The sequence below is a fragment of the Acromyrmex echinatior genome, chromosome 5 (assembly GCF_024713525.1).
Source record: "Acromyrmex echinatior isolate Ae372 chromosome 5, ASM2471352v2, whole genome shotgun sequence".
Taxonomy (NCBI): domain Eukaryota; kingdom Metazoa; phylum Arthropoda; class Insecta; order Hymenoptera; family Formicidae; genus Acromyrmex; species Acromyrmex echinatior.
In genome coordinates, this window is record NC_141856.1 from 2,771,908 (window position 1) to 2,789,214 (window position 17,307).

At 36.5% G+C, this 17,307-nt stretch overlaps 1 protein-coding gene and 1 pseudogene across 1 annotated transcript; both read left to right on the forward strand.

The window, feature by feature from the left end:
- The first annotated feature begins 1,452 nt into the window (after window positions 1-1,452).
- On the forward strand, window positions 1,453-5,133 carry LOC147909663 (uncharacterized; annotated as a pseudogene).
- Window positions 5,134-10,845: 5,712 nt separating this feature from the next.
- On the forward strand, window positions 10,846-11,485 carry LOC147909664 (uncharacterized). The gene is made up of 2 exons (XM_087406566.1): window positions 10,846-11,192; window positions 11,329-11,485. Exons 1-2 carry the CDS (start codon window positions 10,846-10,848, stop codon window positions 11,483-11,485), a joined length of 504 nt encoding a protein of 167 aa, XP_087262692.1.
- The last annotated feature ends 5,822 nt before the right edge of the window (window positions 11,486-17,307 follow it).

Below are 17,307 nucleotides of genomic sequence, written 5' to 3' on the forward strand. Positions count from 1 at the left end.
TCTAATTTGTGGTCTTATCTTGACGTTTTTCTGGACACTAGTCACTAGTCCAGTCATTATCTCGCTGCATATGATTATATGATTATCGATCACCTCCTGTCTGGGGTCCACGAAGGTGGGTTTAGGTCCCGTGACAATTAATTCATTTAAATGAATATATATAATAGTTCAACATCTTAACATTCAGATCTTAGTGGCGCTTCGTATTTAAAGTAATATATTTAATATAAACGACCTTATTTCCAATCTTATTGTTTATACACGCTCGCCTACAATGCATAACTCTCTATACATATCGGTTATTGCAAGAAATATTGCTAAGGTCTCGATAGTCTAAAGACTTAGGACGCTCTCGCATGGAATGCAAAAGATTCGGGTTCGACTCCCGGCCGAGGCAATATTTTTCGCAAGAAGTTTATTACAATTTTTTAAGATTAAATTTGAGAAATTTGAAGGAATTATTAATACTTCAAAGAATATTTTAGAATTTTATTGAATTTCAGATATTAAAATATAATTTGCACAAGAAAAAATATCAAGATGGTCAAAGGTATATCACCTACTTTTATATTTCACAACAAATAAATGAAAATTTTAAAATGTATATAAATGCTTGACATCCACTAGCAAATAATACATTGAAACATAAATCAAATAGTACTTTTAATTACAGCAGTCCCCGAAAGGATTCTCACCTTGTAGTACTCATAGGGCGGGCGCTTTGGGGTGTACGTGGTCTGAACGTCCCACAGCAATTGAGCACGAGAACTAACTTTGATTTGTTAACGCAGATGTCTGCGTGCCAAACGTCTGATAAAGCAAATATCGACCAGCAAAGAGCGCGCCTGTCCTTCTTGAGAACTGCGAGCTCTCGGGCCATGGCGGGTAGTGGAGCTTACCCGTTTAGAGGTGAGCCCGTGGGCGATCAATAAAGAGGGACCCTCCAAGCTAGGGTGCCTGGAACTGCATGGCATAAGAGAAATTGCGTCTCGAACGGTGCCTCTTGGATATCAGGTGTCTTCAAAAGTAATAGCCAAGCCCCGGGTATTTGCGGTTCTGCCCGGGAAAGATCGCGCGACCGCGGTACTCGTAGGACTGTACATGGATACTGAGAATAAACAAACCAACTTAGACCAAGTCCTCCAAGGCGTGGCTTTCCCAGGAAAGGAACAATAGGAGAAGAGCAACACAGCAAAGGGAGGTCTAACCAAGACCCTTCTTCGCTTCAGCGGCTTTGCAAGACGCCGTTACAAAAGGGAGAAGAAGCGGTAGCAGCCCAAACTCCAAGTCCTATAGGCCCACAAGTCTCAGCGGAAGGGGAGAGGAAGGTGATGCTGCGACTGGTGCGGTTAAACGCGCAAGGTCGAAGCACTGCACCCTGACGCACGGGCAAAAAACCCAAGTTTGTCAACCAAAGATCGTCGTCCAGACGACAAAGGAAATTATCAGACTCTCGTAGCAGAGGGCTATCCTGAAATCGAGGTTCCAGTGAGATGGGTAAGATAAAGAAACTGATCATTCGCAACATCTTCGAGCTTTCCGAGGATGGGTTTGCGCGCATCTTCACTGGAACTTGGAAGAGGGATGGCGCAGTTATCATTAACTACGCCAGTCAACAATCGATGGACTGGCTAAAAAGTCTGATAGGTGTGCATGCTCTGCATGTGCGGCCGGGTATCTTCCGAAGCGATACGGGATGATGGAACATTTGGAGCAGCCAGATTTGATTGTTGCAGAAGCTCCTCGATAGACAAAATGCAGGTCTGGACGTCAGGACGTGTGTCGTTGTGAGGAAGTGAAAGCAGGGACGCCAAGAACGCCCATTTCGCTGCACTGATTGACGGCACTTTCCCGGAGACTCTCGAGATCAGCGGCTTTAAACTCTTTTGTGCTCGTAAAGTTACTCGACAAAAAACACAAGAACGACTACATGAATGGAGGAGTCCGCTTCGCGGGTCTTATATATATATAATACCTCTAGTACAAATTACCTTGCATCACAACATAAGCGCTTCGATGATTTTAGCCAGAAGCATGACTGTGATGTAAACAGCAATAACACTTGTTCAGGAGCCATGGCTCCTGAATAACGCTATTAAGAGACTGAATGGCTACGGAGTCATATACAAAGTAGATTCTCCGAATAAGATAAAGACTTGCATTGTAGTTAAAGGACTAAATGCTCTTTTTATATCAGCGACGAAGACTACACCGTGCTACAGCTGAGGCTCAACCTGGATAAGGACAATCACTTGAATGTACTAGTGGGATCGGTTTATATGCCCGAGCAGCTCTCAAGCAGCACCAAAGAAAAGAGTTAAAGAGCTAATTGCTCTATACGAAGAAACATCTTTTGGATTGTGATGCAAGTTCCTACCATATAGAGTGAAAGCTCAAATATAAACTCGAGAGAGGAGAGTCTCCAAGAATTCATAATATGTACTGGTCATCCTGAACAGGAGATGTAAAACCATCTGCATGTACATTAGAAGACAGGAGATGATATAACTATGATTGATATAACCATATGCAGCGAGAAAGTGGCTTAGTACGGGACTGGAGAGTGTCCTGATAACCATTCGGATCAGAGCAGATTAGATTTATCCTGAAACATATGGAAAACATAGAATGGGGGCACAACCTCAGAATAACAAACTGGGAGGGCGATAGGACAGACCTTGATGCTATTCTAAAAAACACACCAATCAGATTCCACTCTAGGGGAAATTCGCGGCTCAATATGTGAGTAATAAAAGAATCCTATGAGACAAACTGGCTCGAAAAGTCGAAACATCCACCGACTAAAAAGTTATGGTGGAACAAAAAACTCTCGAAACACAGATCAAAAGTAAGAAAGCTCTTTAACAAAGCAAGAAGAAAAAAATTTAACAGCGGACTGAAAAGTTAACAGATAAACATTGTAATAGCACAACATTGTAATAGCAAAGTGATAACTCGCAAAAAGAAACAGCAGGAGGAATTTTTATGAAAGCATTGAGAGCGCTCCAGATTAAACAAAATCCTCAACAAAGACAACACTTGCCGTCTGAGCTGCTTAATGCTCCCAAACAGAAACCACATCGAGACAATAAATGAGAACCCTCAAACATTAATATTTACTCACTTTCCTGACGTTCAAGAGAACACCTGTTGTTCTTACCAAGGAACAAAGCAACCGTAGGAATATAAGCCCAGGGAATGATCACTAGTAGCAAAAGTGATATCATCTAGCAGGATCGAATAGGCTATAAAGATTTTTGAGAACTTTACATGTCGTCGGAACCGGATGGCATATACTCAGTACTGCCCAAAGAAGACATAGGGATTTTATTATATACCCCTGTGACAATGATACTTAGGGCTAGTATAGTCTTAAGTCCCTTAGGCATGGAGTGGCACCAGAATGATGTTTATACCCAAGTCAGGGAGAAAAGGCCATATTGTTGCCAAAGACTACAGACCTATCAGTCTCATTTCTTTCATTTTGAAGACTTTGATGTTATGGATTCATATCTGAAGAACAATGCCCTTCTTATTCGCTGAATTCCTCCCAGTACGCCTATAGGGATCACAGATCTACGGATACAGCATGCACCACCTAGTGAGCGGGTTGATACCTCAATCTCGTGATGGACGCCATCATATGACACAACATGATATTCCAGACGCACTTGTGGACTGGACTCAAAACATACTGGAGAGCAGAAATCTGACCGTCAGTCATGGCAATATCACTATTGAGGAACATCCGGTGACGGGCTCTCCCCCGCAGGGGAGAGTTCTCTCTTCTCTGCTATGGTACCTGGTAGTGGACGAGCTCCTCACAAAGCTGATACAATCGCTTTCAGATCTACGACAGATGAGTAGTTACCAGAGGCAACTTTCTCACGACTCTTAAGGAACACATAGACGTAGTCTTGATAATCGTGCAAAACTGGTGTAGAACGAGGGAACTAATGGCAAATCGAAAAAAGAGCTCGGCCATGGTTTTTACCAGGAAATAAAAGCCTGAAAAATTGGGCCCTTCAGGCTTTGGAGCAAGGCAATAAACTACACTAGCTCGGTGAATATCTAGAAGTATACTTGGATCGTAAGCTAAGCTGGAAAACCCACTTCAGAGGAGGTAAGATGTGAGGAAAAAGTTCTACATCTCTATGTAGGCTTGTAGAAAGGTCATGGGCAGGAACTGGGGAATAAATCCTAGGATTGCCCTGTAGCTATACAAAATGATATTATTATGTTGACATATGCTGCGATTGTCAGGTGGTCAAAGATAGAGAATGTGGAGGCGACGAATCTGCTCATAAAGCCTTCAGGGGGGATACCTGAGGGCTGAAAGAGGGGTCAATACTGCGATAGTTTAGTAGAGTTATCGTTTTTAAAGACCGAAAAATTATTTCTGGGGATTACATATGTAGTATATAAATTCACACAAGAATCATACAAGCATTTAAGATCCAGCTAGACTGTGTAAGGCTTTGATTTCTATAGAAATTTAAACTTTGAGTAGTCTTTTTATTAGTGTTTTAAACATTTCGGTAACTTTTACTCCTTTTTCCAATCCTTAAAATTATTATATAACATGCCTGCGACAAACGATATTTGTTTTCCTGCTACATTTCCTGCAACCTTCGGAAGATTTAACAGTTATCCCATCTCACTTTAAAAAGGTATTATAATAAATTTGAAATAGGCAATTCAACTCCAATGACGCTGACCTAGACATATATTGTCAAGGTCATGACTGAGTGACCATCGAAGCATTTTGATAGTTGTTCGTTGATTTTTAAGAAGTTATTAAATTTAAAATGGAAAATTCATCTCCGAAGACCCTCACACACATAACGAGTGAAACAAGATGTTGGAAAGTTTGTATAAAGACAGTGTAGATGATGTGATGTATGTTCTCGATAATCAGCGAAAGAGAAACATAAATGGTGTACGAATATCTCCAGTGCAGATATTCCTACGCGAACGAGAATTAGATATACGCGGTGAGAAACTGGGAGTCGTTATCAAAGAAGAACTCGTTTCGATTAGTCATTACACGCGCGATGAAAAGTGTACATGTGGTAACGAGAAGAATGTAAGAACGATGACTATAAAAATATAAATTTCAATGTAATAAAGGATTATTACTGGGCAAAAAAAAACCGTGGATAAGAGTGTGCGTTGCTGTAGCTGCATTAAGATTTCCGCTCTGTACCCCGCAGAAAGAAATGCGGATAAAGAATCATTGTATCCGTCTTATACGACAGTGTTAAATCTCATTTAACAGAGGACATTGTTTCCGATAACGTTAAAAGACATTAAAAAATTTGAACGACGTGTACGGTATCGAGAACAAACAGGTCCTTTCTCTATGGCTCATCAATGACAAAAAGGAGACATCAACATGTTATACATGCAGGATCCACGCGATGACAGTCTCACTTTGCGTGGATAAAAAGATCTATTCCGTCTCGTGAGTCAACTCAACAGAAAGGAACACAAGAAATTTTTCTACGATCGATAAGTACACATAAAAAAATTATAATTTTCTTGAAATGACAATAATTATATGTAATAATTATAATTTTTTGTTTTTTTTTCTTTAAATGTCTTCATTACTTCAGTTCGAATGAAAAATTGCACATGGACTGCGGGAAAATGAACGATTGCGCTATCCGACTACCGAGGACGACAAGTGGCTCAAATTTTGAAACCACTGCAATAAGGAGCGCGTCTTATTCATCGTCTACACTGTCTTGAAGTGTGTTTTATGGAAGACAGAACTCGACAGAGAAAATGCGTCATCGTACATTAGCACGAGATATTTAGTACAGGATACTACATGCGAAGTTTATATGACGACACGTTATCGGTTCCGTCGCGATGAAGAACGTATAGCGTGATTCGCGCAACTCCAAGACTTGGAGCATCACGTAAAAAATATTATATTCGCTAATGTGCTCATGGAAATGTTGTCGAAAGAACAATGGGAGGCGTACTGTAGCGCGACGCGTTGTTACATTTGCGAGAAACCGTTCGCGTCGAACGACATTTGCGAGTACGCGATTATTGCTACCGGTAAATACCGTAATCCAGCGGATTCAAACTGTAATTTAAATTATACGAGGGGTATCCAGAAAATAAGTTCCGTTTGTATTATACATTTAGTAAGGTCGATGTATGAGCGAGCTGGCAACACAGCATTGAAGAGGGGAAGCTACCGAATAGAATGAGCGGTGTTCGGCGTCAGTAGCTCGTGAAACACGGTCAGGAGAGGTTATCAAAATGGAGTCCTCCACTTCGCGTCCCGCCACCTCCATTCCGATTCCTTCTCGAGTTGTTTTGCGCGGCATCATTCAGTTTCTTTTTGCTCAAGATTTTAAATCCCTTTGGTATGTCCCTTCTTCACGACAATGCTCGGCCGCACGTCGCTGCTTCAACAACTGCACTTTTGAATCAGTTTAGTTGGAATGTTTTGACCCACCCACCGTATAGCCCGGATCTAGCACCATCGGACTACCATCTTTTTACGAAACTGAAGGAGTCCTTGGCCGGAAAACGCTTCCAAAGCGACGAGGAAGTTCAGACAGCTGTAACTAACTGGACTAAAGAACTGGCGGGAAGTTTCTATGCAGAAGGGATTTCGAAGCTTGTTTCCAGATATACAAAATGTATTGAGATTGACGGGAATTATGTAGAAAAAGACTAGAAGTTGTCAAGTATTATCCATGTAAATTTTAGATTTTTTCAATAAAAACTTTATTTGTAAAAAAAACGGAACTTATTTTCTGGATACCCCTCGTAAAAATTCATTATATTAGGTGTTGGAATTAATTCGTAGCGTTTTACAAGTGATGGGAAGTACTTTCATTAATGTATTTTTTAATGCTCATGTGAAATAAATAACATTCTTTCATTAAAAACGCTACGAATTAATTCCAACACCTAATATATTCCGATCGTTTTTCATAGTTTATTGGGCTACGACGCGCACTTTATAATTAAGAAAATTGCTGTCGCATACAAAGGAGGTGTGTTACCGATAATCAAAGAAAAACATATTTCGTTCATGTTAAAGATACCACCGAAAGACCAAATTCACGAAAATGCATAAAATCACGATTCATCGATTCATTTAAATTTCTCAGTACAAGCTTCGATAATTGGCGCCGTTTTTAAGCAGAGACGAATTAAAAATCATACGTTCCAATGTTCACCCTAAATAGCAATGGAATTTTTAACGCATAAATGTAAGGCACTAGTAGCCATATCGAAATTCCAACGACAAATGCAGATTCGTGTAAGGCTGACAGAGGAATAGGTGCGCACATCGCCACAAACAACTGTGGCTGTATTTATTACAAAAGAAAACACTACATATTCCAATGTTCAGAGTTTTTAAAATTGTCAACTGAAGATCGTTACAAGGAAGTGAAAGCGAGAAAAAATTGTGTATAAACTGCTTGCGTTCCATTTCTCATCAAGCTAAAGACTGTCAATCCTCGATATGTCGAACCTGCAGTAAAAAACACAATACTCTGCTTCACGTAAAATCGCAAGAGAAAGATACATCCTCACAAGGTTTTGGCAATGACGCATCTGTCAGCACCACCACAATGAATCATCACGCCAATAACGGCGAGCATCATCAAGTTATTCTATCCACCGCAGTAGTGAAAGTCTATGATCCCCGAGGCAATACACATAAGTGCAGAGTTTTTTATTAAACTCAGGGTCGCAATCTAATTTTATTACAAGCAACCTGGTAAAAAGATTAGATCTTCATCAAAAAGAATCAGACATGACAATACAGAAATAAATCAAACACATAGACAGGCTTATTGCTTGGCGGAAGTAAAAATCAAATTAACACTCGGCTCATTCTCTCAAAGCCACGTGCTATCCAAAATCACTAAAGTACCATAAGTTTTCATTAATATTAACAACTTTAAAATTTCAACAAACATACGATCCCCATTGGCTGATCCCCATTTTCAGATGCCAGATGAAGTGGCATACTGCTAGGAGCCGAATTGTTTTGGCAACTATGTACGTTGGACAGATACGTACGCACCAATCCCAACTCGTTTTGCAAAAAACACAGTTAGATTGGATTGTCGGTGGCAAAATACATCACATTAATTCTTCCAAGTCAAGGATCTGTAATCTATTAATCAACGAAGAATTAAGCGAATCCGTGAGCAAGTTCTGGACCTTAGAGCATATTGCCAATCCATCGTCCTTTCACCAAAAGAAAAATTCTGTATGGAATACTTTGTTCAAAACACACCAGAAATGAAAACGGCCATTTCGTCATGAAAATGCCGATGAAAGAAATACGGCTACAGCAATTGGGAGACTTAAGGAACACGGCTTTAAAAAGATTTCAATCCTTGGAGCATAAATTGCAAAGGCAACGAGCTTTGAGGGATACACAAAATTCATATTGGAATATATCGCTTTAGGCCATATGACAAGAGTAGACAAGGAGCCATCTAATGACAGCACTCCACGCTATTACGTTTCGCATCATGCGATGCTAAAGGATGATAGTCTTACCACCAAACTCAGAGTAGTATTTGACTCCTCTTGCAAGACGGATACAGGTGTATCTCTGAATGACTGCCTCATGGTCGGCCCAACGTTACAACAAGATCTGTTAGCTAAAATTCCGTACTTTCAAATTTACTCTCATTACTCGAATGTATCGACAGATGCTAATAAACAAAGCGCAAACACCATGACAAACCATTTTTGGCGCAACGATTCAAATGAAAAAATTGCAGTATTTGAGCTCAATATAGTCACGTACGGAATTGCTTGTGCATTATTCCTAGCGATAAGGGTAACGTACGAACTGGCCAACATTGAATTCGCAATTTGGACATTCCCTTTGGGATCAGCGACGATCATCAATAATTTTTACGTGGATAATCTGCTAACAGGAGCTAATTCAAAGGAGAAAATAATACAAATTCATGATCAAATCATCAAGCTCCTACAAGAAGGAGGATTTTAATTACGAAAGTGGTCTTCAAATCATCCCGAGTTTATTAAAAGATATACCTCATGAAGGTATCGAAGAGCCTATTCAATTCATCAATGGTAATGAAGAAGTACGTACGCTAGGCTACAATGGAACACCAAAAAAGATACATTTCAATATGTCATTAATATTTCTAACATGCAAAGGATAACTAAGAGGATTATGCTTTCCTTACTTTCCAATATATTTGATCCTCTCAGCCTACTGGGGCCAGTACGCTCACTGCTAAAATAATTATATAAATAAATAATTATATAAAAATGTGGGAAATTAAACTTAGACTGGGATAAAACCGTTCCCAAATACATACATCATAGTCTCAGCTTATCAATCAATTGTACATGCTCAAAGAACTACTAAAGTACCCAGATATATAATGATAGTACCCAGATATATAACCCAATACTCGCGATAACGTTCAAATACATGGTTTCTCTGATGCCAGTGAAAAGGCGTATGGAGCTTGCTTATATATCAGAAACACTAATCACCGTGGGCAGCATTCCTTGCAATTATTATGCTCAAAGTCTCGTGTTGTTTTATTAAAAGCCATTACTTTGCCACGTTTGGAGCTTTGCGGTGCTTTACTGTTAGTGCAATAGTATTGATGAATAAGGTATGTCAATCATTACATTTGCATGCAAAGTAAGTTTACTATTGGGCGGACTCTGCCATAGTCCTGCATTAAAGACTCCCGACAAAAGATGGAACGTGTTTGTTTCAAATAGAGATTCTCTAACGACCAACTCAAGCCACGAATTGGTATCATATAAGCACTGAACACAATCTAGCAGATCAAATATCAAGAGGGGATCTTTCTCGATCTTTGATTGCGTCAAGTCTCTGGTGGCACGAGCCCGCCTGGCTGTGCGAAGACAACATTGAAGACAAGCGCACTGATCATCGCAAGAAGTTCCGGAACAAAGACAATATAAAGCGTCTATGATTCTTAATAATGACCTCGAAATCCTCGAGATTCTCATCGCTAACCAAATTAATAAGGGTCGTCGCATGGTGCGATTTATTAATAATATTAAAAGCAAAGCAACGCACAGAATTATAGAATGCTTAACGACTCAGCAATTAATTATCGCTCACACGTATATGATAAAGATCGTCCAAAATCTTTATTTTAAAAAAGAACTTCTATAATTAAAGGCAAGGGGAGCAATTGCACCAAAGAATCAACTAACAAGTTTGTCGCTTTTTCTAGATGAGCGAGACATTATAAGGATAGGTAGGCGTTTACGAAATGCCACGTTATCTTACGATGTGAAGCATCCAATTTTGTTCCCATCGAAATCCTCGTTCACGCAGCTCGTCATCGCTCATGAACATCATAAACAACTGCATACAGGTGCAAATTATAATAGCCGCCGTTTGCACTAAATACTGGCCACGCATCAGTACGAAGCAGAGTTAAGAAATACATTAAGCAGTACATAACGTGTTTCAAGGTTGTTCCACGAAAATAAAAAACGATCATGGGAAATCTATCTAGTTACAGAGTAATTCCGGCTAAATATTCCTTTCTCACATACCGGTATAAATTACTGTGGCCCTATCTACATTAAGTCAGATGAGCTTCGCAATGCCAAGATCATAAAGATGGCAATTATAAAGATTGTTATATTCATATGTTTGAATACGAAGGCTATACACATAGAACTAGTTAGTAATCTAACTATTGAAGCATTCTAAAAAGGTTTATCACGCGAAGAAGAAAAATATCGCACATATTTTCGGACAATGGAACTAACTTCCAAGGAGCATCAAGCAAGCTTAAGGAGTTACATCAACTACTGCATATGAGGACTCATCAAGAGAAAATAGATAGAGCGTTAAAGGAAGATTATATAGAATGGCATTTTATACCGCCTCATGCTCCACATTTTGACGAAATCTGGGAGACAGCAGTAAAATCTGTCAAATTCCAATTAAAACGCATTGTAGGCGATACAGTTTTAAATTTCGAAAAAATATATACAGTTCTTGTGCAAATCGAATCTGTTTTGAACTCGCACCCACTAACTCCCATTTCCAATGATCCAAACGATCTGACCTACCTAAATGGACATTTCCTTGTTGGAGACTCTCTTAACACCATATCTCAGGAGGAGGGTACACAGTTGCCTCTTAATCGATTGTCGCGATGGTAGCGCGTTAATCAGATTTATCAACAGTTTTGGAGACACTGGTCGAAAGAATACTTATATCAATTGCAGCAACGTAATAAATGGCGTCACTTCAAGGAGTTGCAATTGACCATAAGAAACATGATTCTATTACAGGAAAACGATCTATTCCTCTAAAATCGATCACAGATTGCATAGAGGCTATCCTGGAGCTGATGGGTCAGCTCGAGTAGCAGCAGTGAAAATTGCCAAGGACAGTTTCAAAAAGCCCATATCCAAGCTGTGCGGTTTGTCACTGGAATCCGATAAGTAATTCACAAGCTCCATGCTCCATTTATGTTTGCATATAATTAATTGTCTTTTTGTTTCAGTCATATTTAATTAAACTTGCAAGGAATTTATTTTCTCAGTACAGATGATTGGACATAATCGGTATAATAAGTACTGTCACAAGGAACTCCGTTAAGGGGGCTGAGACATGTTAACGCTTAATTTGAATTTCGAGCCATGAGTGAGAGCGCACGAGATAGCATGGTGGAAGATACATATCTCCCCAAAATGGTTTCTGAGACTCTAGCCGGTCGCCTTGTTTTGCTTCTGCTTCTTCTTCAAGACATAGAGAGGAACGACCATTATTACCTTCTATCATAGCGTTTTATGTAAATGGATAATTTTTATCTTGTAATTATACAATCTTATAATCTTTATCTTGTAATTATCTTTTAATATTATTATCAACGTTTGTATCAAAACAAATAAAGTAGATCAATCAAATCAGTAACAAATAGAATTGATTTTAGAACTCGATAAACAAAGAATCAGTTCGGAACTCGGTAAACAATGAACAATATCGTTCATATATTTGTAATAAAATGGTATATAATATTGAATATTACTCAACACTCAATTCATCATAACTAAATTCGCTACAATCGGAGAAAGCGGTGACCCCATAGGCGTTCTAAAAGTTTATTTATAAAATTGATTGTCAAAAATAATATAAGTCGAATCCAACATTAAGCGAATAGCCTTGAGAAATTCATTTTTCGGTAAATTGCAATTTTTGCAAATAAAATCTTATCTATTGGAAAGAGTGTTTAATGCCAGATCCGTTGGAATGTTGGTAAAAAGTGATATTACATCCAACGACATCAAACTAAAACCATGATCAATTTTAATGTTTTTTTTTAGTTTTTGAACTAATTCAAAACTATTTTCAATGTTGTTAGCAGCTTTAGATATGCTTTTGAGAACCAATCCATATAAGAACGCTGCCAAATTATATAATATACTATCCAAAGAAGATATGATGATTCTAAATGGACAATTTTACTTTATGTACTTTTGGTAACACGTAAGTCCTAGAAATGTTACCATTACTACAATAAAGTTGTCTGTACATTGATTCAGAAATGTAATTTTGTTTTTTTCATCCTGCCAACAATTGCCTCAAGTTATTATTAAAAAGGCTATTATTTAATTATTGCAACAAAACTATTTCTAATTGAGTTGTGTAACGACGTCTGTAATTTTTTAATATTAAATTCAACATTTTTTATATATTCAAAAATTAATTTGCTATTGTAACTGCTGGAAAGAGACAGGTTTCCCCTAATTGCAAAAAAACATTAAACACAGTTTGGAATTGAAACCGATGACAAGTTAGTAAACCATTTTTCCCTTAAACATATTAATGAACATTTAATGTTCTCAAATTCATTCGAGGACACAGTAACATCAACCAAGTTATATCTCTCCGAAGGAGTAATCCTTTTATTAAAAAACAATTGGTTACTGATATTGTCACTATCATCTAATGATGATTTCAATCAAAAGTACTCAGTGCCCCTTATCTCTCCGATTATTCCCCTTCTTTCTTTCAAATTTAATTAAGTAATCTTCTTGTTGATCTTTTTTATTTTAAATAAGAATTTGTTATATATCTTTTTGTCCTGAGATTGAAAAAAATTATTTAATATATTAAAACAGGAATTCCCCTTGAAGCAATGAGAGCAAGATGGAAAATTCTATTTCTCGCAATATTAATCGACAAATATGCATCATTAAGTTCAACCTTGAATTCTTTTAATATAATCTTCACGAATATTGTTCATCTTATTGGTTGAAGATTTTTTCAAATCGAGATTTGAAGTATATTTAATGATTCTGTATAAATGTGGAGGCACAATCTTTCTATTATATAATACATGTCATAAATTATGTATAATTTGTTTGTCTTCACATTGACCGCTATTACTTATTAAGCAATCATTATTCAACCGACGGTCGAAATGACAAGACATAAATTGTTCTCTCAGTTAGTATTTTAAAATTTTAACGATAATTTTTAACTTATTAACAATGCACAAAATGTTGCATACGACATATTTATTGTTCAGCGTTGAGACGTCGACTGTATGAGGTGAGGTGATTATCAATTTTCAAATTTATACAATAATTTAATCATTTATATAATTTTAGCTTGAATTCTTATTGCCACTCAGCTTTCTAACTTTGTGAATACATAACTTACCTCATAATAGTTAACGGTTCAATTTTTTTGAGGAAAAAAATTCTGGTGTAAATTGTAGTCTGTGATGATAGGCATTAAAATATTCAAGGATTGTATCAACTGACGTAATAGATACAGCTGTGATCACGTCATCGACATATCTAATAATGTCTAAAATAAAAAAGTAGTGGTAAATTAAATCTCTCCAGTTTTCTAAATCTTCCATTACTAAGTTAGCTATGATTAGTGGCAATGGTGAGCCCATCAGTGTACCAAATGTCTGCCTATAATATCGATTATTGAAGGTAAAATACATCGAATTCAGAACAAAATAAACTGCTCTTAAAAATTCTTTTTTTGGAATATTACAACCCTGCAATATAAAATCTCACCTCCTAGAAAGATTATTAATAGCTCTATAGGGATGTTAGTAAAAAATGATATTACATCTAAAAAAAACCAAGTATATTTATCGTCGATGTGAGTGTTATTCAGTTTCTTGACCAAATCAAAGCTATTGCGAATGTTACTCTTTGGAGGTAGTATACTTTTAGAAATTATTATATGTAAAAATGTTCCAAGTGTGTATAAAGGGCTATCGATACTAGACATAATTATCCTGAAAAGACAATTTACCTTATATATCAAAGTGAACAATATATTTTTGGTAGGTCATCACTACAATAAATAGCTCTATAAGTCGCATCTGAAATATATTTTGATTTTTTCTAACCTGCCAATAACTCTCTTAAACTACTCTTAATTTTTCTTGTTAGATCTTTATTGATTTTTTCATATGTATCCGTATCGAACAGCATTTGGTTCACTTTGTCAATGTACTTTTCTTTATCAAGTACAACCGTAGTATTATGCTTGTCAGTCTTTGTCAAAATTAAATTCGGGTAAAAATCTTTCCCTTGCTCAATTTAATTCTAAGAACTTACGTTCATCAGGGTTCAAATTAAGTAAGTAAGAAGAATTAAGAAAAATTAAAAAATTTGTTAGAATGACTAAAAGAATGAATAAAAGGTCGAAACATATATTATTGTCTTAATGAATTAATAAATTATAATTTCGCTATAATAACTGGCGTAGGCTTTTAACGTTCTTTTCCTAAATTAAGTTTGATTTAGTCCAGAAGCCGTTATTCAATTTGTGTAAAAAGAACGAAAAAGACAAAAAAGCCTATCAGAGTCTGCATCGGCTGTTTGGATGTACAGAAAACTCTTTATTTTTGTGTGAATGTAACAAAATGAATTGAATAGACGTCCCAATTCTTCAATTTGGGTCCTTATCAATATAAAATATAAGTCTAAATTACATGAATAACACAACTTTCAAGATGATGAATTCCGACAAGCTCGTTCTTCTTTATCGAAATGTCAATTTGCTATGTAATGAGTGACCAAAGTGATTATTATGAATATTAAATTATACAATAATATTACAAAAACATAAAATAAAAACGGTATCGCATACATTGCGTCAATAGATAAAGTCACATCGCTTATCAAATTGTCAAATTTGCTATGTATTTAAAAAATTCATTTAAAAAAAAATGGAAATAAAAAATTATAGAATTATTAAAATCATTTAACTGACTTTTAATTTTATTAATTTACATGTAAGTGTTCCTCGCGACTTGATGCAAAGGTCTTATGGTGTCGACAGTCAGAGTTGAAATGAGAGTCAAACTAATAAAGTCAAGCATTTATTGAAATAAAAATAAAACTAAAAACAAAGGAGGAAAAACAACGTCACAATTTAGTGAACAGATTCATATACAGTGGGTCTAAAAAAAAAATATCATTCTGTAAATTCAAATTCTATTGTTCTTAATATGGATTATATCCGAAATTAATATCTTGACATTTTCCCAATCAAAATCATGCTGATGACTAATTTTATGTTCTATTATTACAAAATGTAGTGTTCCAATTTATATGATTTCTATGTTCATTTATGCGTGTTTTCTGTTTGGCCAACATATGATGCTCCACAATCTCAGCAATCAATTTTATATACAACGTCTGTATAAGATAATTTAAAACGAACGTCTTTGTGACCTCTGTTGATTCCTCTAAGATTATTAATCCTCTTATATGCCATGTATATTAAGAAGTCATTTATAAACAATTTTTTTATTTTTTCTGGTAAAAATAATATAAAAGAGATGTAAAAAAGTCTGTGATTAATTTTAGCTTCATTATGAACTGTCTTGTCTTTAGATGTTATTTTGGTCATTCCATTGTTTAACTTTTTTGACAATCTATTTTTGATTTTTGAGAATATGAGTTTCAAAGGGTATCCATTTGTTCGAGAGCGAGTTAAAACGAGAGCGACAGCGATAAAATTTTGAGTGAGACGGCGTTTTAGCTGAAGTTCAATTTACGCGAATTCTCGATCGCGAATCGAACGCAGCGGTTTTTTGGCGGCGGAGCGTCTTCCAGGCGATTGCACTTGTAGCGAAACGTTGACTCTGCGCGAGAAAGACTCTGACAGCGAAGAGAGGCATTGCTGCTCGATTTGGCCTTTTATCCTCTTTGAAGAACAAAGGCTTCCTTTTACAATCGTCTATGAGATTCTCGCAAAATTGAAAAATTTGAGGTGAACCCCCTTCGGGCAGCGATTGAGGATTTTCGAGCGCGATGACCAAGCGGTACGTTGTTGCCATGCACGCCCACTAAATCAGGAATTGGGGTGTACGCATGTTTACGCGTTTCGCGTCACGCGAGTGCGCATGCGCTGCGACCGATCTGAGTTAGCTTGCCGTTATAGTGGTTGAAATTTGTGTACGTACGACATGCGGCTTAGCTTATGTTTTTCGATTTTATTGACGAGATGATGGCCAAGTTTGTGTTTTGGAAATCTTTAAAGACGCTTGGAATTCTTCTAGAAATTTCCGATCCGCATGTCACACGTACACCGAATTTCCAAAAAACTGTCTGTCTCGGCTGTATCTCGAACACCATTGTTTAAAAGAATTTTAATTATTAATTCGAATTTCTCCTGATGGTTAATAGAGTGAGACAATAAAAGAACTCTATCGAATAAATCAATGATTGTTCTCACTTTTTAGACATAAAGAGTACTTAGAAAAATAATTTTAGTAACGATTCAAAAAAGAAGGTTGTGGTAATAGTTATAAAAAAGAGAATTTCTTTTTCTAATTAAACTATTATCAAGAAAATTTAATTTGTCCTTGCCTATTTCAGTCATAAATTTTAACCTGGGATGAAATGAATTAAAAGTGTTCACAAGTGTATCAATGTATGACGCATCATATGTTAACGCAATGTCATCAACATATCATATAAAAGGATAAAGAAATAGAAAGTCCCTGTAATGCTTTTGTTTCAAGATCTTACATAATAATATTCGATATGATGGGTGATAATGGTGAAAACAACGGAATGATCAAGTTAACATAGCTAAAAACAAGATTACAAATAATAATGAAGGTAAAATTAATCACAGATTTTTTTACAATCCCCTTTATATCATTTTTGTCAGATAAAATCAAAAATTTTTTTTAAAAATACTCCTTAATACACATAGCATATAAGGAAATTAATAATCTTAGGGAATTCATCAGAGATCACCAAGACGTTCGTTCCAAACTA

What these genes read in the sequence shown, in the direction of transcription:
- LOC147909664 (XM_087406566.1), top strand. Translation starts at nt 10,846, where the DNA reads ATGAGGACTCATCAAGAGAAAATAGATAGAGCGTTAAAGGAAGATTAT. An exon ending in CTTAATCGATTGTCGCGATG is followed by an intron (nt 11,193 to 11,328) that starts GTAGCGCGTTAA and finishes ATTCTATTACAG; the next exon opens with GAAAACGATCTATTCCTCTA.